General features: G+C 40.7%; 2 protein-coding genes across 3 annotated transcripts in view; one reads left to right on the forward strand and one right to left on the reverse strand.

Annotated features, from left to right (window-relative positions):
- The window catches only part of LOC123973730 (2-oxoglutarate receptor 1-like), a 35,234-nt gene that overhangs the window by 8,504 nt on the left and 4,367 nt on the right, over nt 1–22,363 (forward strand). The gene's annotated exons all lie outside the window — the stretch shown is intronic.
- Nucleotides 1,206–21,124, reverse strand: LOC123973721 (heparan-sulfate 6-O-sulfotransferase 3-B-like). Of its 2 annotated transcripts, XM_046053976.1 has the most exons (3): nt 21,058–21,124; nt 20,227–20,928; nt 1,206–2,587 (listed from the first exon to the last, which is right to left on the reverse strand). In XM_046053976.1, exons 2-3 carry the CDS (start codon nt 20,766–20,768, stop codon nt 1,825–1,827), a joined length of 1,305 nt encoding a protein of 434 aa, XP_045909932.1. In that variant the 5' UTR covers nt 20,769–20,928; nt 21,058–21,124; the 3' UTR covers nt 1,206–1,824. The 2 variants fall into 2 exon arrangements, with proteins under 2 accessions (XP_045909932.1, XP_045909924.1); XM_046053968.1 differs by having other exon boundaries at nt 20,227–21,104.

Consider the following 22,363-nt stretch of genomic DNA (forward strand, 5'->3'; position numbering starts at 1 on the left):
TTGTACAGTATCTGACTACTCAGTTCTCTGTGTAGATGCATTCACTTTCCCCACAAGGTAACAAGGCAGGCAGCACATTCCTCATTTTGAAAGCCCGTATACTGCTCCCTGCGTTGCTGTATAGAAAGAGCTGACAACAAAAGAACCAAAGGTTTGGAGTTCTTCCAAGAGGTCGTTATTACCACATAACACACAAAATGTTTTAGAGGTAATCTTTGAGAACAGAAGCACCAAACATCCGTGTATCTTCATCTAACCTCCTGGAACAAATTCTCCCCGTCAACAGACACACATCCTCAATAGATAAAGGAAGCTGTTACATTATTTGTCTATCACTGGCTTCATCCTGGATACCATATGTCATTCTGCTGCAGTACCCTGCATGGTTTATGGTTGAGATCAAAATTCAAAACAATTAATAATCTTTGTCAAATAACAAAGACTCTCATAATATAAGAGTACTCACAGTTAATTATCATAGGCTTATTTAATTTTAATCTTTCTCTGATACATGCTGGGCAAGTCGAATAGAGACTGCAACTGGGGATGGAAAGGCTATTTTGGTCTGGGGACATAGCCATTTCCTTTTCTGCCTCCTGACTGATCTCATCCTCATTTTCCTTCTCATGAATAAAATGTCTGCATGGAGTGGTCGGGAAGTGCTTATTACAGCCGCAGGATATTAATATAAAGCAATCATTCCTGCACCTAACATCTCAAAGGCCTGTTGTCTGTGGAAATGTGTTGAAATAGATTGTTTTTCTACTGGAGTGCAAATGGAACGGCAGACGCGCTGAGTACTGTATGTTTGTCAGATTATGGAGGAAAAAGCATTCAGCAAGCCGCTGGGTTTCTTCTATTTTCTGCTGCGCCAGCGTCACAGTCAATTGAACTTTAAATGATCAATTTGGAAGTGAAGGGCCTGTGATCAATGAGCTAATGGTGGAAATACCAATGTTCTCTGTCTGTGATGTAAGAGCGCTGAAACTGGCTCTGACAGGCTGTCTTTCAGGCCCACAGCTCTCCTCTCTCTCCTTCGGAAAAAAAAAGCCTCATCAGTGTGCGTCAGTGTGTCTGTACGTGCGTGGATGTGGAAGAAGTTGGCACACTGCGTGAAGATTTCAGATTTTTATGGTGAGAACATGCTGTGAAAAAGGAGCAAGGTAGAACACATTCATGTACACATGCGTACCAGAGAGAGAGAGTCCATCAGGGACAAATTTACACCACTGGATGCTGCATATTTTTTATTGACCACATTTCCTGTGAGAAATTGCCTTGATTGTTTCTGTATATTGCAGCTTAAAACACACTGCAGACTTTAACAAACATTGTGCTTTGATATTCTTATGAAGCCAAACACCACAAACTACAAGATTTCACTTATCAACACGGCGCTAGATCACAAACATGACACAGAGTCAAGTCATTCACAATTTTTAAAAGAGACTAAAATCGGCCTTCCTCCTGTAGCACATTATTTTTTTCAGTTCTACTAATTATTAGCGAAATTTGAGAAACATTTTCACTGCTTTGAGAACATTCAAAGCATTTGCTAATTAATAAATAAATAAAATTCACAACTGCAGTGCCAAAAATAGCCATAAGAAAAAAAACAATACAAAATGTTTATGTTGCCATGACAAATACATCCATCATAAATATTAAGACACCATTCGGCAGTCCAACAAAGCGCTATGAGGCTATGAGGGCAGGAGGTTTTGGCAGAGTCACAGCAGAGGGAGACAGTTGGAGGAGAGTAAAGCACAATGAATCAAACGGCGATCAGTCAGTTCATTGGTGTTGTTAGTTCCTGTGCTCTCCTCACCACCGCACCACCTGGCTGCTGTAGTCCTCTGTAGTGCTTACCTCCCCTAACACCTTCACCTCTTCCTCCCCCCCACCACCTCCTCCTCCTCCTCCTCCTCCGAGTCTCCACAGCTCAGCCAGATAGGTCCTGTGCAGCCGTTGCCTCTGCTGCCTCTCCTGCCACCTCCTCATACGCTCCTCCTGGTGCTGCTTCTGACGGTTGTACTGGTAGCGCCGCAGGAACAGCTCCTTGGCGTACTCGTACAGCTCCACATCAAGGGCGTTCAGCCCCTCAATGCGCCACCGCACCTTCTCACTGATTCCCACGCTGGCGGCGCGTGTGCTGTTGATCTGCGTGAAAGCCCGGATGAAGCGCAGGCCGAACGTCCGCTCGAACAGGTACTGCGTCTTGCGCTGGAACTCCGTCAGGCCATAGAAAGCCATGTTGCGCAGGTTGGCCTTGGCGCTGGCGAGCAGAACGCGGCCTCGCTCCAGCTCACTAACGGTGGACATGTTGTAGCAGCCCACCAGGCTGAGGTCAGCCAGCATGCGAACCTGCCGGTTGTTGGCTAAGTTAGAAGGGCAGCTCATGAAGTCTGCCAGGGGCACGCCTGTCCAGTCATCACCACTGTAGCAGGCAGGGAGCTCATCCTGAGTGGGCGGGCGGCCGTCACACATGTGGAGGGCGGTTTTCCAAGTTGCCCCACGCTGCACGTGCTTCCACTCACTGAGGTAGCGTGACACAGGGTCACGTAGCATGGTGATGTAGTAGAAATTTCTGCATAGACAGATAAAGAGATACATAAGACGAGCTGTCTAGCATGCACGTTAGCTCAAGGACATGCTCGGATTATGTCTGGATTAACATTTTGTCACACATTCTGGGATATGCACTTATTCCTTTTCTTTCTGAGAGTCAAATGAGAAGATCAAAACAGCTCTCAAGTCAAGCCAAGAGACGCTTCACTAGATTAGCCTACAGACAGGAAACAAGGGGAAACAGCTAGCTTAGCTAGCCCCACCTACCAACACCTTTAAAGCTCACAAATTAACACATTTGTTTAAAAAGTGTAATAAAAATCTGCTGGACTGTTTCTGGGCCAGGCATGCTGATGTTTTTACATTTTGCTTTGTGTTTTTTTATGTTAAGCTAAGCTGCTGGCTTTCTCGACGAGAAATACAATATATACATATACAATACATTCACTTTGGTTTGGTTCTCGTACCAACATAATTATCACAAGCTCTTGTTCATCACTGTTTATTACTTTTTAACCTTTGCATAGACAATATGTGTTCAGTCAAATAGCCCCAGCATTCTTTTACAACATCATTCTTGAGGCCAGCATTAAGTTTAGATTGTATCTGTGCATGCAGTGAAAGATACACGGGTTGACGAAACACCATGAGCAACACTTTCAACACAGTGGAGGATGAAGCTATACATCAAATCTCTCATATCCTGCTGCAGTTGAAAAAACAACACAGCGCTTGAAGTATACAGAGAGCACTGAAAATGTGATTAGGGTTTAAATGAAGAACATCAAGTCCGTCTGAGGGTGTAAGAGAATAATGAGCAGTGCAAACCAAGCATGTATAGCATTTAATATCCTGCAGATGTAAAACAATTTTAGCTTTTGTCACACTAATCTCCTCCTGCCTACGTGTGGAAACGAGTTTTATTCGCCTCCATCACCTTTTTGGATTTTCTGGATCCCTCTGATCTGATCGGCGCTTCAGAAATTGCTATAACTCAGCTGCACGAAAAAACCTTTGAACAAACACAGCTTTCTGCTGTTATCTATTTAGTTGAGCGATGACCGGCATTACCGTGAGGTGACTGAAGGAGTCGGCGCCCGGGAGAATTTCAGCCATTTTCGAAAAGTTTTTTTTTAAAAGGAAGACCACATAGATAAAAGGGAAACTGAAAGTGTTCATCTTGTGTGCAAAGATCACTGTGACCTTACAGTGTCAGAGACAGAAACCAAATACACAGCCCAAATAAAAAGCCCAACATTTCGTTTCTTTCATTCCACAGGGCTGCAGTTTACCTTCTGGGAGCTTTCAATTCAACAGCTAAATAAAAGATTCAGATTCAAGGACATGGTACCACAATGCTGCTCTTCAAAATTCTATTACAAGAATGGTCAGTTTTCAGTACATACAGTCTTGTAACTCCTTGGTGCTTCTTTCTTGGACTACCTGTTAGCTTGCAAGTGTAAATCACTAGAGTTTTCCATTTGATGTTCTCTCCTTATGAGTAAGTCTCTGTAGGCTGAATTTGGCTGAGAACAGCACAGAACGCTGTGATGAGCGCCCAACATCAGATCCCTCGTGGTTTGTAGATCTCTTTGTGTACAATATATACACATTCAGCACCTGAGCGTGTGTGTGACTGTGTGATTATAAGTTGAGAGCGAGTATGGGCTATTTGTACAGAGAAAAGCCGACACGCTGGCATATTTGGTGGTGAAATACTTAATCTGAGTTACTGTATTTTCATCAGTAAACCTAGAAGCACTCTACAGTTACTGTAGAGCTTTTTTTTTGCTTCAATGTAGAGAAAAACTGGCAGCTAATTATTAAACGGAGAGCAAGACCACATCCACTCTACTACGTTTTCATTTTAAAAGCAGCACTTTTGCCCGATTACGCCTGTCGTCCAGGCTGAAAATGCAGAATCTGAACACCTAACGCAGCAGCTTTCATTCACACTTTCATCAGCTGATTTTACTCGCAAAGCCGCCGGCTGCTTTTATCAGATGCAATAGGTGAGATCGGCTGGATGAGCGGCTTTATTTTCCTTTGCTTACTTCATTAGAGACTTTAGTGCAGTGTAGTGACTTGTCCGACTCCTTACGTGTACTATGTTTTATTGTCGTCTATTCAGACTAAACACAGGAATGACCAGCTTCACGTGTGACTGAACAGAAATGACGATAAATTATATATGTTTCTTGCTGACAGACTCTCTCCGACTCTCTGACTTTAATTGTCTCCATAATCCACAAAGTTGATGAGAGAAAGAAAAATCATTCTAATAAATGTATGAACTCAGATTTTAACTAGACAGTGAATCATAAAACAAATCAAATATTTGCAGTGATACACTTGAGTTTAATGTAATCTGTTGTGATGTATTAGATCAGTCTGTCAGCTGCAGCGTCCAATCATTACCCAATAAGGGGGCGTGACGGTCAATAAAAGACTTCCGCGAAGGATGCACTGGTGTATCCTCGCTCATAGCTCCTCAGAGATCACTCCTCGATCCTCGCTCCTTGGAGCGCAAATAAGAGCTTTGGGACGGTCGAGGAGCGAGGAAACGACAAATAAGAGACTTGAGAGGCACCCTGTGTTCGCTGCAAGATCATCTATTGTGCCATCCAGCCATAGCGGTCCAGCTGTTTTGGCTTCTGGTTCCTACCTGCTTTGTTAATGGACTTTTTCACTCTGCTATAGAAGAAAAAAACTTGTTTTCCTGAATACTTTTTTAGGAAAAGCTTCACTTGCAGCAAAAGCACTGCCTGCAGTATTGTCTTAAGAGAAACTGATACAGTACATAACTTGATCATTCATTCTGCTGGTAAACAGAAAAAGCAGAGTTTAAGAGTCAATGTTAGACTAAATGATGAAATTATTTTATACTTGGATGATATATATCCAACTGCTTAAGAAAATTTTAATATTTTTTATTATTATTATTATTATTATTGCTATTTTGTGACATAAACATGACACGATGCTTTGCTCGCCGTCAGTTAAGTCCCCTCATTGTAAATCTATTAAGCGTAAAAGGCAGCAAGCAGCCTTGTAGAAACTGGAGCTTTTACAATGAAAGCATATCTATAGCTGCACTTGTTTCAAGTTAACTGCTAAACTGAGAAATGCGATAAATTAAGAGAGAGGTTGTGTTACTGAGCAAAGAGTGCGCAGCCGAACAGCCTTAAAAGGTCCACAATTTAGCTATTATTGACAGACGGCAGATATCAGTCAGCTGTGATATATACTTAAGTGAGTGCCATGATGATATCATGGCAGAACACACCCGCAGACAGGCACACCACCCAGAGATAATGGCCATCCACAGTGGAAGATAAGTGAATTACCCTGCCATCTTCGCCGGGTTGAACGGACAACACTAGATGGATGGACACGCACGACCGCCTCACAAAGTGGCCTTTGCTTGTACATCCTGGAGAAGAGCTCAGTTCTTTCCTCCTCTTGTGCCTATCATCTATCTGTTCAGCTAACCACGAGACAGCCAGATCAATAAATGTCCATGCAACCCCACCTTGCTGTGCTTTCATCGTGACCTATTGACAAAGAGCAGCAAATGTCAAAGCTCTCCTCTTACTCGTGTCAGGGACAGAGGCAGGGTCAGATTATGAAGGTCAGGAGTAATTACTCGTTGGAAGATAGGCTGAGGAAACAGAAGGTGTCACTTACCAGTAGGGGGTGCTCTGCAGATCCAAAATGTCTAAAAGTGCTTTCAACTGAAGCATTTCACTCAAACAACAAGCTATGAACCTGATGAATGTAATATTTTAGCTCTGTTTTGGTCTCTGCTAACTCCTGTGTCATGCTCTTTAGCTTCTACAGTGTTCACTAGCTAGACGCTAACTTTGTTGTTTTAAAGCGTTTGTAAAAACAGTTAGCTAAAGATGCTGAAAGACGCTAAAACTCTACATAGCTGTGTGGCACTGCAGCGTCAGGTGATAATTCTCTGTGGATTCATATCACACATAATCATTTGATCAACTGTTAAAATAAAAATTAAAGCAGCTTTAAATGGGCTGAGACCATTTTCGCCTTTATAATCGTCTGCTTTCCTGAGCTAAAACAACTCTTCTTTACAATCCATCTCTTTCAAACATCACCTGTCATTCAACCCCGGTTTATTCCATGCCAGTGCCTAAGCTCTTTGCTAATGTGCTAAATGGCTTTCAAGTCTTTCAGGCCTGAAAAGGACAAAGTGGAAACATTTTCTCGGATCCCTGATTGATTGAGCCAAAATCTAATGTTCTCAGAGGGATTCGAGTGAATATACAAGACGAGTCTACTCTGTCACGTAATCGCCCAATCACAACACAACCGTGTGTCTGTGTGTGATCTTGCGTGGTTGTTCCTAAAGGTAAAGTTAAATCAGCTTGTCGCATTTTGCCACCAATCAATCCGACGCCTCGTTCGTGCCCTTCTCGCTGCCTGTCACCTCTCTCCTCACAGCAAACCTGCAAACACTATCGATCACCCTCTCCCCGTCTGTCTTCCTGATTGTCTCTCTCTCACTCTCTAAATCACCATCAAAAAGCTACAGAGGAAACTCCCAGCTAGAGATCGATATCTGCCTTGTTAATTCACTCACTAGCATCAAGGACACAGTCAGTCTCATAATAAAAGCCTTGATGGAAACTATTTATGCCGCTGAAGAAGCAGCCCATACAAAAAGTGTCTCGATCGACAAAAATCTTGTTTATTTCATCTTTATTTTAAATTGAAAATACATCATGTTGCTTTTATTTGAGGCATTTCTGAAGAATGGCTTCACTGCTCCAGCTCAACCTTACACTGTTCCAATGGGCACCGTCAATGAAGTATCACTTTTGACGCCATTTCTATCAGCCTGGTGTGTGTGTGTGTGTGTGTGTGTGTGTGTGTGTGTGTGTGTGTGTGGGGCAAATTTGAAAACAGGACTGCACATCGATTTCCCAGAGAAGTCAGGGTGTTGATAACTCGCACAGTGGGTGCAAATCTATTTTAAAGGTGTTTCTGTGCCCATAAGGGATCCCTTCAATTCAGACTCCAAGAGGGAATTACTGTTTGACAAGAAAAGAACACCCGTCATCTCCGTCTTTAGTCACATGCTGTCGTTTTAATAATTCAATTTGAAATTCTAAAAACTAAAAACACTTTTAAATGCCCCTCGGTTGTGATAATGACAGCTATGCTTTGCTTTTGGGGAGTGAGTCACTGACGGGAACAAGAGCAGCATGAAGGACGCTGTGAAAATATCTTATATGTAATTTTTAAAATGATTAATGCTAACCCTGTTGCAAATTTGTTAGCCATATCAACTTTATATGAAAATAATATTGTGTTTACAGTTACTTTAACACTTTGTAAAAGAAGATTTGTCTTTATGTAAATTTGAGCATTTATAGATGCCGGACTCCTACATGATGGCAACATTTCCTGCCAAATTTTGTGAATTCTGCGGGGGGGCGGGGTTTGTTGTGGACAGGACTCAGCTGGAAAAAGGTAATGGTGATGGCACATTCTGAGCAGTAATCGGGATTTAGCAACATTTTGGACTGAAAATCTGACAGCAGTTGGTCAGTTGTTCTGATCAAACCACACCTATGCAGTGTTTAGAGTTTGTGACTTAATCTTAATTAACTTCACTTACTTTTAAAAAAAAACGTTAATTTATATTTATGACTATTTATGTAACAGAAATATACTTTGTAAAGGTCTTGAACACAAAGAAAAATACCTGAATTTTACACCAGAATAAACCCCAAAAATGAAACCAAATTACTTCTGAAAAACACTCTCAGTAGGGAGAACATTCAGCCCTTGGACCTGGACGGATAACACTGCATTTGGCAAAGCAGATATGATATTAGCCCGGTTCGTTTCTCAGCTTAGCCAACTTGACTGTGGATGAATGGGCGACTACTGATGAGCATGGGTAACAACTGGGAAGAGCTATAAAACACAACATATTCCCAAAAAGTTAAATGAGACTGGCAATTACAGGAGGGTACAGATTCAGCAGCAGCAGGTCTGCATGTTAGAGGGGGATGTTATCAAGATGACAGAGGGAAGATGCTCAGCTGCACGGAGACCAGGGGGAGTCTCCAGACCAAGAGGGTCAAGCAGGATCCATTTTCACTCATCTGATTCTTTCACTTGTACTAATTTTATCTTTGCCTGCCAATTACAGGCAAAATGATCCCTGTGCCCATCTGCGCACAGCGGGATCACTATCCAGCAAGCAAGCATACACACGCAGACAATAACTGCAACACTCTCTTTCAGCCTTAAATGATCTGCCAGTGGCATGTTTGCCCCGCCACGACATAACCCAGTGGTAGGGAATATTGGCAAGTAACTTCATAAGTCATACTGAAGTGATAAAGAAGTGTGAGGCAATAAATGAAGAGCAAGGAAACTGGTGCTGCCCTGTGATCTTCATTGGCTGCAGATGAGATGCTATTTTGGGCGATAAAGCAAAAGCCCCAGGGATGCTGGTATCGAGACGAGGGAACCGAGGATGCTTGCAGAAAGACGAGGTGTCCACGCAAGCAAGGGTGTAAAGAGGTAGTTTTACTGAAAACTAGGTGACTGTGAGGAGCTGCATCTGACTTACACTTAAACAAATTAAATTATGCATTTCAGGGTTCAATACAAAATCATATTTCAGTTGAAAATCCTCCTCTTAGGACTGAATCATCCATCTGTAATGATTTAAAATGGCTGCATTTCAGGTAGCTACATTTTACATTTGGTTTTCAAACACACCCACGACAAGTAGGGTGTCGAGGACAGCCGCGCACACAACAGCCTGGCGTGTGCAGCTTTAGTAGCTTTAGCGTCTTAGCCTTAACCTTTGCTTGACATCTTAATCTTTGCAGCTTTGTGAGGTGTCAGCCAGTCCTCTAGGTCCATGTAGATATGGAAAGGATAAATGTAAGACTGTACTCTGCAAAGGTCACATCTACCCACACAAACTACAGAGGAATTTCTGAAAGGCAATCCACTTTTTAGCAATATGCAAAGGCTGTTTTCAACATGGTGCTGTATTTTTTCTTGCAGCATGTTGACATTGAGTCTCTGTAAACTGAGTGATTCACAACTTTTATCCTCCCTATAATTATTACTCTGTAAGTAGGTACAGTATGCTGGATCACACACTAATAAAGGCCTAGAAAACAATAGAGAGACTTTGTTGAATCTGATGCAGTTCCCATACAGTCTTACTGTTTCATTCCATGATGACTTATCTGTCAGCCATCCTACAAAAGTCTGACGGCACAAAATAGAAACCATGAGGCGGTTTGATGGATGGCACATAAAGATGTGTCTAGCAGAGGCTTCCTCTCTGTGATGTTTTTTTCTGTTTTAACCAAATCGACACAGTGTTTTGTGAAAAATAAAACTTCAATCCAGTTGACAGGTTTCTGAATTAATCTGGAGTTCTGGATTAACCCCCCCCCCCCCCCAAACACACCCTTCCTCCTCCCCAGTATAATAAAACCTGTCTCTGACTGCCCCTAATCCCCCTAAGGAGTGGGGAGATTACCAAGATCCTCTGAATATCTCATATATCTCACAAGAATACTGTCATCAAGTGAGTGCACTCAGGGGTTTGATTTAGCAGAAACAACACATTTTGTGTATGAATACATTCTTTAACTTGATCCTATATTCCACTATACAATCTTTTTATTTATTTTATTTTAGAATGCATGCTTTCAAAATATTCTCACTTCACTTTAGCTCCAGTCTGCCAGCAGCACATCTCTAAATGGGGATTAAAAACATGTCCTTTCAGCACAAAGAAACCTGTCCCTGTTGTAGTCTATTTCCCCCACTTGGTAAAATAAATAAAGACTATAAAATGCATCTATTTCTCATAATTACCAGATATCTAAGAGATACTGTCTTACTCTTATCTTAACCTTCTCAAACTTTCTCAATTTATGAGACACTTTCTATGAGAATGTTTTTCATAACTATGACACACTATGTCATCATTTAAGAGAGGGTTTCCAATACGTATGAGATGCTAAGTTGTTATGACTTCGCATAACTATGAAAGTGAGGATATTTTGCAGGTAATCAACCGTCAAAATGACAAAATATAGGGAAATAGGCCGGGGTTGATTGTAATCTAGACATACCAAGTCTCAAATAGATTTTTTGAAAAACTGATATAAAGAAATGACTGTATAGTGGAATATAGGATCATGGTATAGAAAAATAATGATCAAGTCAAATTTTTATGTGAAAAAAATCATGTGGTGGTGGGTGACAGAAATGGTCTGCCATATGCCTTTACACAATGCCCAATTAGCTGCTGGCTAAAACTTGCAATAGTGATACTGGGTGTTTTTAGACATATTTTTCTGACACAAAGAGTTGGTTGCATGCTGACAAAAAACAAAATGTGTTCACATAGGAACCCCTTGCTAATTAGCTAGCAAGATATATATCACCAACTGCAACTGCAGTGCAAGTTCAAGCAGTAAGCTAAATGCACCAGGGCTGGCAGAACAAGGTATTAAAAATCATTATCAGTTCATTATCATATTCACACTCATGCAATAGACTGCATAGACATGCATCTGCTGTCATTTATTTATGGTTTAAGTTTAAAGGTGGTGTATGAGATTTTAATCCAGTACACTTTTGTCCAATTCAGCAAATAATGCCTCAAGGTCCGGTGTTTGTACACAGACCTGGCTCTCCAAATGGGACCGTGGTTTAGATTAGTGGACGCCTATTTAAATATTGGGAGAAGTGTATTTGTTTGGCTTTTGAGTTTAGTGATGGAAAGGCAAGAGCATTCACCCCACCGGGATTTGAACGCTGGTCTACAGGGTACCAAACATGCAACTTGACCACAACGCCAGGCTCGTTGGTACGGCAGTCGCAGCGCATACTCAACTCTAGTGACGGTGATCCGTCACAAGTTTAAATATCAACGGTCTTTCTCCAGAATCACAGAGCCCATCTTGCAGAAGATTGCAAAGTGCAGATTTTTAATTTTGACGTTTCAACGACTTATACACATCAGGTATCTGTACCTTCAAGTGTGACATGAAAACAGCAGAACACCACCAAGATGCAGACAAGAAAGTGTGTCCAATGCTAAAAGTGTAGCAATAAATGGGGTATTATGAGTGAAATTCATGATAATTATTCAGTTGCCATCCCAGCTAGAGCAGAAGAAGTGTAGTGCAGTGTGTGAATTGCTGTGACAGGATGTTTTTAATTGCTTTCTAGAGTTAGAAAGCAATTAATAACTGTAGAAAGCAAATGTATAATGATAAAAGTGATGTCAGTTCAAAAGCAAAATAATGTCATGATACTATGATAGTTAGGCTCCTACTGAAAAAAGACTCAGGAATAGTACAGTATTCTGGGAAATAGACTTTGGAAGATACCACTCTCATATCTGTCGACTAGCTAGCTAGAGCTAGCAGATGATTAGCTTAGACGCCATAAAGTCACTGCCAAGACAAGGTTCCAGCATATAACTCTCTATAAAACCAGAGCCTGCTGTTTTGACATTTAGTTAGTGTACATATTAAACAATGTTTAGTCATATTTTGGATAGTCTCAGGCTCGCTGTTAACCCCTGCTTCCAGTCTTTATTGTAAGCTAACCGACTCCTGGCTCTTGCTTCGTATTTAGCATACATCGTCGTGGGAGTTTTATCGATCTTCTCATCTAACTCTCGGCAAGAAAGTGAATGAGGGTATAAAAATAAACTACATTTTAGAGGGTCAGTATAAACCGTGGTTTTGAGTCACTTTGGTATCAACATCAATATTTCATGAACCACAAATTCCCCTCTCGCTTACCTCCCTCCGAGGGGAGTTCAGAGGTCATTCAGCGCTCTGTTGGGCCTAATTGCTAATATTATCATCACTCTGCTGTAAGGCATGTGATCAAGGTCACATTTCCCATTAGCTTGGCAAATCAGACATGTGGCTTAAATTTCTATATGCCAAGTCATACAAAAAGGTGATATCTTTAATTCAGCAAGGTGTCATCGCCAAGCTGGTGAGGATATGTGTCATGAGTGTGAAGAGACATACTGTAACACGTACCTCGGAATGAGCACACTTAACGTCCACACCTCATTCGCAAACATTTGATGTCACTGTCTTGGCCTCCTCCACAGAGTCGAGCCAGTGTCGTGTAAGGATAGGAAACAGAAACTAAACGCTACCTGAAGAAATTTATATGCTTTATCAGCATGCATCACAACATCACACTGCAGCATAGGATCTCCCGAAAGACCTGTATATTCACCCTTTGCCAAAAATAAAACTCTTGTGTCAGGTACTGTACATATACTTTTCCACCCACAAGAAGTGACGAATAAGAGGTTCAGTGAACTGTCTCCTAAACAGCAGTGAACGGGAATATGTACAGAATCCAACACCAAGTTTGGTTGTTTTACTTTCCTTGAAGGGAGACTGTGTAACTTTTTTGCTTGTTTAGCATTTAGCTAACAGTACTGTAACTGTAACATATGTGGCCAGCACAACCATAAAGTTAGCGAGGTGATATGATAGCGATAGACCTAAACTTTGCAAACATTAGCTAACATTTATTCACCGTACTGGTCATATCAATTAATCAGTTAATTTTACTGGTTATGAATTCAACTTTTTATTAGGAAGAGGAACAGTGTGTTATGTCTTTCCTCAAAAGTTACAGTCTCACTTTAAGGCATCACAGATCCGCTGGGAGCACTTTGTATGATTTCTGGCTACTGAAGGTCATTTTTTTTTGACAATCCGCGTTCTTTTCACATTGAGTTTTTACAACAATGTGTGGTTGTCAGCAGCTTGAAATATCGTGATGTGTAAGCTTAGAGACTGACATTACAGTCAAAGGCAACGCTGACAGTAAAAGGGCATTATTACGCCTAAAGCGTTTCAGAAACACTCCCTGCTTCAAACTGAACATATTTTCTCAATAATACACTGTACATCCCGCACTGAAATCTCTGCATATTGCTTTATTTGGCTGCGGATTTAAACAGACTCACTGTAACTGCAAGGGGAGATTAATGTCAAAAACATGCAACTGGATGTTTTTTCCCTAGATAGTCTATTAAGTATTTCAGTGAAACATGGTTTAGCAAGAGGAAACAGAAAATCACACATATTGAAAACTGCATTTTGATTCAAAGAAACTACACCTTGTCAACTTTCTGCATATTTTTGCATATTTGAATGCCTTTAGTGTCATTATCATCATCATAATAGGGTGCTGTTGCCACATGAATAGCTAAAACCACCTTAACTGTGTCCATAATGAACTGGGCTAATTAGACTTGGGCTGCACTGTGTTTTGGCCAGCCTGCATTCTTTGCTCTAATCTGAAATAATGAGGTCAGTAATAAGGTTACACTCTCTGACTGCTCAGTGTGAGGCCGAGCTGCTGAAGATGAACAGGGCAGCCTGGCAATTCAAACAGGTTTGACGTCTGGACCGTACAGCAATTTTGTAACCCGCTGCCATGTGAATGCTGTAGCATCATGCTGCGAGCAAAGCCCTGCAGGAGCCTCTGCAAGTGGTGTGCCTATCAAAAACTACTTGAACTGGCCTCGTATTACTCACTGAAGTTTGCATATTAGGAGGGAAATTGCCAGACATAAGGAGGGCAGACGGATAGATGCAGGTTAATACAGCATATGCGGCTTATGTTAAGTCAGGGAAGAAAGGAAGAAAAGAAAAACCTAAAGGAAGTGATTTACTAATCTTAGTATGGTTCTCATCATAAATGTGCTGTGTTGTGATCACATTCAGTTTGCTGGAGTGTCCTCTAAACAAGAGCTAAATTGAAAAAATTGCTCTGATTTGACAAAGATGTGTTAAAGCCGTGCCACTAATTCACATCAAGCATCGCTAGCTGAGCTCTAACCAAACGAGGACTGGTTGCCATGCCAACGCGTTTGAGATAATTAGTAATCATTCTCTCATGTTCTTGTTTTTGATTATTATGAATGTATCAACCTTGAAGAAACTTTTCATGTGTCACCGACTCACAATCACGGGAAAAATACAGTAAACTAAAAATATCATTAAGAATATATAAGAGAGGTGATTCCAAGGTGACTATCAAGTGCTGGAAAGCAAACAGATGCTTCTGTATTCAAATCGGGCCACATACACTTACACCATATGTGCAAAATATTAATCTTTTCAAGAAGTAATAGGGTGAATCTGGGTAAAAGCCACTATCTCTTACTGACACGCTGACTATGAAGGAGAACAGACGTTTTGACACAACTGAGATGTAGGTTGTGAAAAGGCTTTGAAGTACATTCAGCGTACACTGAAGAATTTTTAGTCTCACCTTACCTCATTTCACGCACACACACCCCCGAGACCCAAATATATTTCATCAGGGGACGGAAAGTAAGGAAATGAGGCAGCAGCAGAGGCAGCCAGCTACAGTAAGATGAGGGGTTTAGTAGTGGTAAATACATTCTCACTTTACCACTGTGGCATATCATTTTATATTATCAAGGTGGAGCTACTTTATATAAAGTTATGTAGTTAAATCCAGAGGTTTCCAACCCAGGGGTCGGGCCCCCTCCAGAGGGCGACAAGATAATTCTGGGGGGTCATGAGGGGATTATTGGGGTTGGAAAGAAGGAAAAAGCTCTGCTACACATTTTTTGTTTGCTAATCTTGGCTTTTTAGTGAAACAGTTATTTAAATGAAACCATTTAATATGCAAATATGTTTTTACGCTGAGGCGGAAAGGTTGGTGTATCCATAAAAACAAAATTTAACAAAGTCCAGTGGAAACAGACTTAGTAAATAAATCGTGACAGATGCAGCATGTGATTTTAAACGTTCACTCAAGCTTCCACTGAAGAGAGAAAAAAATGGCGGCAGACAAAAAGATCAGATCTGTACGGAGCGATGACGAGACTGTAACCTATTTCAAAATATTTCATGAAATGTCATATTCACGTTTTCCACATTGTTTCGGGTCATTTGAGGTTCGACCAGCGCTTAGTTGTTTATGTCATCTTGTTGCGCCTTCTTCTCCTGCAGCGGTTTAATGGCACCCGACTGGAAAATTAGTGCCACCAGCTGTTTATCTTGATGCATTGAATGGGAAACCACTGTCTCAATCTGAAAAGTACCCCTCTCCTGCTGTCAGATAAATTAGATGTGTAGTGCAGATGTTTCCCTCACAAATGTAGTGAAGTAGAACTAAAATAAACATTTTTTACATAAGTTCTGTATTTGAGTAAATGTACTGACACATTCTCACTACCAGCTCGTCACATATGGACCTTTGGCATTTATAGACCCCTTGGCATTGCTTTTTAACGTTCTGGGTACCCCAGTGTCACTTTTCGACGTTTAGCAACAATAAATATATATCATCCGGTTAGACTTTCAAAATAAAAGTAAATGTTAATGTTGTAAAAACTCACTATTTGGTTAGGTTTAGGCACCAAAAGTACTTGGTTAGGTTAAAGAAAAGATCATGGTTTGGGTTATAATAACTACCTTACTTATTTCCTTTAACTTACGTAGGTTAAGTAACGTCACTTACGCAACTTACATAATCTACTTAACTTAAAAAAAAATAAACATTCAATATTGACCTTTTGTTTCACATTGCAAACCAGTCTCACCAGTCTCCTGGCTGAAAGTCCGGTTTCTGGCCCATCGTCCACCCCAACCACTCCATTACTCTGACTTTTCTGTTAAATATCCTATTCCTACCTGTATAAGTGTCCATATGTGACAACTTGAGAGTGAAAACAGGTTGGAATGCTATATGTTTTATTTTGCACTCAATAGTTAAATAAATCAGTGTAGGGTCTAAGGGCTGAAATAAGACTCTGCAAACTACATCACACCCTGCAGGATGTAGTCTTTAGGTAAGTGTGGGCGTCATCTATTCCAATGATGCTTGATCTCTGACTGTCTGAGTTCCCTTTGCTATATGTGACTTGTATAAGACAAGAGTCGTCCTCCGATTTCAGCATGCTATTACTGAGTTGGATTGCCTTTTTTTGGAGTCAGACTAGGAAATAATGTTTGAGAGCTTTATAAAATACATTATGTCTGAACTATATTTATATGTATATTGGAAAAACAACTATAATGCTCATTAACCTCTCTTAACTTCTCTTAAAAACAGAGAGATCCAGGCTGAAATACAAACAAATCTACCAAAGCAGAGTGCTCTTACAGAATAGAACAGAGTAGCATTAAATATTGCAGTAAGTTGAGCAGTAAGATGCCTTAGCACAACACACGCACTGATCCACACATGCACAAACTCAGATCCCTATGCTGTCACCGTCGTGTGTGTCACAGTCCATCATGGAGGGTCTACATCGCCCAAAGTGACAGAACAAGGGCCTTTCAGGACTGATAAAACCTCGACATGAAACCTTGTGGCAACACATCATCAAGTGCAGAATAAGCTCTGTGTAGTCTTTATTCAGCAATTTTAATCTAAGGTGACAGGAGGGCTCCACTTTAATTGTCCGTCTGTTTCCAGGCCGTCATGGTTCCCCAATATTTTTTTAAGTGTGTGGACAGAAAATCAACCAGGCATTATCCCGGGGAAATGAGAACTTCATGTGACAGATTTATGGCTGTTGAATGAGTTATGACTCACTGCTCGTCCAACAAAGTCAGGGGTATAGAATGAGCTATGACTCATGGTACATTTGGCTCAAATGTGATACATTTTTATATATATATATATATATACATATACACCCTGCATCTGGTCTTATGTGACAACTGTGCACACAAATCACTCTCATTTTAAAAATTTAAAAGTCGAAATGATGAGAATAACGTCAACATGAGCATAAAGTCGAAATAACCAAGGAATTGAAAGATTTATGGATCATGAAGAACAAATTTTAATGATTAGAATAAAGTCGAAATGATTAGAATAAAGTTACCGTGATTTGAATAAGGTTACAGTGATTTAAATAAGGTTACAGTGATTAGAATAAAGTTACCGTGATTTGAATAAAGTCGAAATGATTAGAAAAAAGTTACCATGATTAGAAAAAAGTCAAAATGATTAGAAAAAAGTTACCATGATTAGAAAAAAGTCAAAATGATTAGAATAAAATTACCGTGATTAGAATAAAGTCGAAATGATTAGAATAAAGTTACTGTGTGAAATGATTTGAGTGAAGTCGAAATGATTTGAATAAAGTTACCGTGATTAGAATAAAGTTACCGTGATTAGAAAAAAGTCAAAATGATTAGAATAAAATTACCGTGATTACAATAAAGTCAAACTGATTTGAATAAAGTCGAAATAATTTGAATAAAGTAGAAATGATTTGAATAAAGTTTACGTGATTATAATAAAGTTACCATGATTATAGTAAAGTTACCATCATTAGAATTAAATCGAAATGATTATATTAAAGTCGAAATGACTAAAATAAAGATACCATGATTAGAATAAAGTTACCATTTAGTCAAAATGATTATAATCAAGTCGAAATGATTATAATAAAGTTACCCTGATTATAATAAAGATACCAGGATTTGAATAAAGATGCCATGATTAGAATAAAGTAAAAATGACAAGAATAAAGTTACCAAGATTAGAATGAAGTCGAAATGACGAGAATAAAGTTGACTGTCCGCCATGCCAGTTGCCATGTAGGCTACATCAAACACATTTGATACTTCAACTTTATTCTCGACATGCAAAATAAATAAAAAATCTTCATCCTTACTTTTTTCCCTTAATGTGGCCCCAATACTCTGTTGTAACATTGAAACGTCATAATGGGTGCCAATAAACTCAGCAGATACAAATGTTTCCTGGAGCAAGACATTGAATCTCTAAAATCTGCTGATGACCTCTAACCTCCCTGTGGAAGGGCCAGACAGGGATCAATGAGTATCACATTATCAGTGAGTACTTTTCATGATCGCTCGGTGCAGTATCGTATTATATCGGATATTGTCTGGTGATAAACCGCAGAAAGATCTTTGTGTAAGTCAACACCAGCAAGAGTTAATGCACCACTCATTGGGTCTGTGAGTGGAAATATGATCCTCCAAACAACACTTCCCTTGTCAAAATAACTCATAAAAAATGGACACTTAGCAGAAGGGGAAATTGCTGCATAGCCCAGATTTGGCAGCATCTTTAAAAACTGAACTTGTGTCTGCTATCAGCCTTGTACACAGCAAAGTGCCAATGTTAATGAGCGCTGATTTTTCACTGACTATTATATTGAGTTGACAAGTGTTGACTGCAGTGTTGTTGATTCACTCATAGTGCTGATACGGCTCGGAGGCGCCTCTTCAAAACTATTTAAAAGCCTTAAATTAAGTCTGATTGCTGCCACAGAGGACAGTTAATGGATGGAAGGATTCTTGAAGGCGCTCCCAGTCTTCCCTGTCGACTCCCTTTAACGCGCTCCGTAACATATGGAGATTTGCTCTCTGAACCAACTGCAAGGTAAATTGGCTTCAACACGTAGGCGGCACACCTCGCAGGACCCTGCCCTTCTTAAGTGATTTACTCCCTTAAGCTTAGCTCTATCGGTTCTGTAATTACAGGAAATTGAAGCAGACCTTCGGACGAGGAAGCGGCCTCACTGAACGTGCCATGTGGTGTGCATGTTAACGCTGCAGCTTTAACAACTCTATAAGCTGCGTTACTTGCCTCTAGGAATGCACAGGTTTGGTTTGAGCAGCACTGGAGGAAACTGAAAGCCAGGGAGAAATTGGTGCAATCCAGTTACCTTTGACCTAGAGCCTCTAGGTAAGCAAAGGAAGCTTCACAGCTCACTGCAGTCGGCTGACAAAACTCCTGTTGTAGGCTCAAAAAACACATTTTATAATAATTATTTTAATAATCGACTCCTTCAGTCACCGCGTGCCGTCTTAAAATCACTTGTTTTGTCTAAAACCTAAAGGTATTTCATTTATAATGATGTCCGGCTGCAAATGTTTTGACATTTTTGCTCAATAAATTACTTTATCAAAAAAAAAAAAAAAAAACAGTATCAAAATTGTCCTCCATTGATTTTCTGTGAATTGACAAATTAATTGATCGATTGATCATTTCAGATACACTCACATTTTATTTTAGAGAGCCCTCCTAACTTCTTCAACACGTCTTTTGCCTCAGATTAGTTTTGCACTTGGTTGTTAACAAGTGAGTCACTGAGTAGATGAATGAATGAATGAATGAATAACTTCATATATATATAAAATGAGTCCGTGAGTAACCAGTGAACAAGTAAATAAAGTTGTGTTTGTGAATGAGTGAGTGAGTGAATGAGGGATTGGAGGAGTGAGTGAGTGAAAGGATGAAGGTGAGTGAGTGATTAACTGGTGAATGAAAGAACGAGTAAGTGAAGGAGTGGGTGCGGTGAATATGTGAGTGAGTGAGTGAGTGTGTGATTAAAGTGTTAATTCAATAAGGCAGTAAGTTAGTGAAAGGGTGAGTGAATGAATGAATAGGTGAATGATTCATTCACTCACTTATAACTGAGTGAGTAGAGTGAGTGAAAGTGATTTAGTAATAAGTGAGTAAGTGAACAAGTGAGTGATCGACTAAATACAGTCTACATTTTATTAATTTATTAGATTATTAATGAGTAATGTTTTGACCGCACCTGTCCCGCAGGTCACGCCTCACCTTTTGCTTTTTTGGACACTCTTCTTGTCCTTCTTGTTCATCACGACAGGCACACAGCTCGTGAGCTCCGTCCAGTCCGCGTGCAACCCGCAACTCCAGCCCGTGGAGAACCGGGAGAAGAGCCACGACTCGGCTTTACCTGGCCGGTGACAGGTGCATTTCCTTTGGCCGGGCATGCAGTCGCAGGGCTGCTCCAGCTCGATGTTTTTGACCAGGTGCCGCCCAAACGTCGTCCCGCCGGTCTTCTGAATATGCAGGAACACCATAACGTCGTCTCCTCGGATGTTGAAGTCGACGTGCCGGTCCAGGTCCCGCTCCGTGAAGTTAAATCTGGATGTGATTCTGGAAGGAAGGTCCTCGTCCGCCTCCGGCTCTGTGTAAACTAACTCAAACCCCGATGAATACCGCTGGAAAAGCCCCTTCTCGTCACTTCTGAAGTAGCAGGTGTTGCTGTCCGTCGGGCACACATACTGGTAGCCGATCATCAAGAAGAGCACCGCCGCGATGGGGATGAAGATGAGTCTGTTGAACTTCTCCTCCATGGTGGAAACCTGTACCTCACGCCGTTGGCACGAACGGTAACGTGATGTCCGAGTCGTTCTCCTCTCCTCCTCGTCTCATCCTGCAGTTTCACTTCAGGTACGCAGTGCTCCTGTCCTGTCCTGTTAGTTAAAAAGTCCCGCTAGCAGGTGAGGACATGTCCTGCAACAGGGCAGAGAGAGCAGGTCCACTTCTCAAACTTCAAGCTATCACACAAAACAATCACAAACCCTTTTTTTTATTCTTCCTTTAATATGTCAAAATGGTGGCATTGCACGCGTGCAACAAGACCTTTTCGAGACGACAGCGCGAGACGGCACATCCCCGCGTGAGGAGCGTTCGGGCTCGGCTGTCCTGCACAACGCCAACTGCTGATCGGTATCTGCAACAAGCTGGACAAAGTCAACACTACGACTTCCCGTCAGGATCTTCAAAATAAATATTTTACGGCCATATTGTCAAATTTAACTGCCTTTTAATGGGAGAAAATATTTAGGTAAAGGTCTAATTAGAATAGCTTTATATTTGGAGCGTCACAGCTGAATTCATAATAATATCATAACATCACTGGTAGTCTCATGTGAATTACATCATCGTCGTCATCATCACCATCATCAATCATCAATTAGTCAAAACAAATGTAAAAGTAATTAAATTGAAATTGTGTTTGTAGATTGAGTAGATGTGACAGTCGATGTTGTTTACCCACTGTATGGCCATAGTTATGAATAAAGATTGGGGGAAAAGTTTTTAAATTGGAATCTGAGAAGGCAGGAAATCACCTGATCAAGAATATTCATGTAGACACATTTAGTCAAATTGATTTATTTTAAGTGACTTCTGTGTGCCTACGTTTGTCTCACGGATTCAAAATTTGGTTGAAATGCTTATGTTATATATATAATCATTTGAATCTGAAGAATGGGGACCTCCAGCTCCAGGACCTACTGCCAAGCCAAATTCACTCACTGCTGAGTCTTACTATTATTTTTAAGAATCCATCAGGCCAGGGCAAAGTGCCACATATAGGAATTACAGATGGGCTATGTTAGTGGTTCTCAAACTGGAGGGGGGACATCCTAGCGAGGATTTTGTTTATTTGATAACAATTCCACTTTTGTAATAGGGGCATGAAGTTTTTTGGGGCTTCTAAAGGAAGCTGTGAAAGAAAACGTTTGAGAACCACTTGGCTATTAGCCTATTAAAGATTTAATCATGAAACAAGTGAATGTTGTATATTCCCAACTTTTCTTCAATGTTATTTTTATGTGATGTTTCTCCAGTCCCCACTCCCAAAACCAGCCTGTGTACCTCACCCCAACGCCTTCAACCAGAGAGGAGGAACTTATTAGTGAAATCAGCTGAGCGTTGATGCAATGGAGCCCAGGCTAGCTTTTATTTTGAAGACCAGAAAAATTGAATTTCCGGTTTTGTTCTGGCTTGACTCTACATCTGCGCCAGTCATCTGTCCCGCTGCCGAGCCAGTGACGCAACCGCATCTCTAAACACACACACACACACACACACACACACACACACACACACACACACACACACACACACACACACACACACACACACACACACACACACACAG

The sequence above is a fragment of the Micropterus dolomieu genome, linkage group LG01, assembly GCF_021292245.1.
Source record: "Micropterus dolomieu isolate WLL.071019.BEF.003 ecotype Adirondacks linkage group LG01, ASM2129224v1, whole genome shotgun sequence".
Lineage (NCBI taxonomy): Eukaryota > Metazoa > Chordata > Actinopteri > Centrarchiformes > Centrarchidae > Micropterus > Micropterus dolomieu.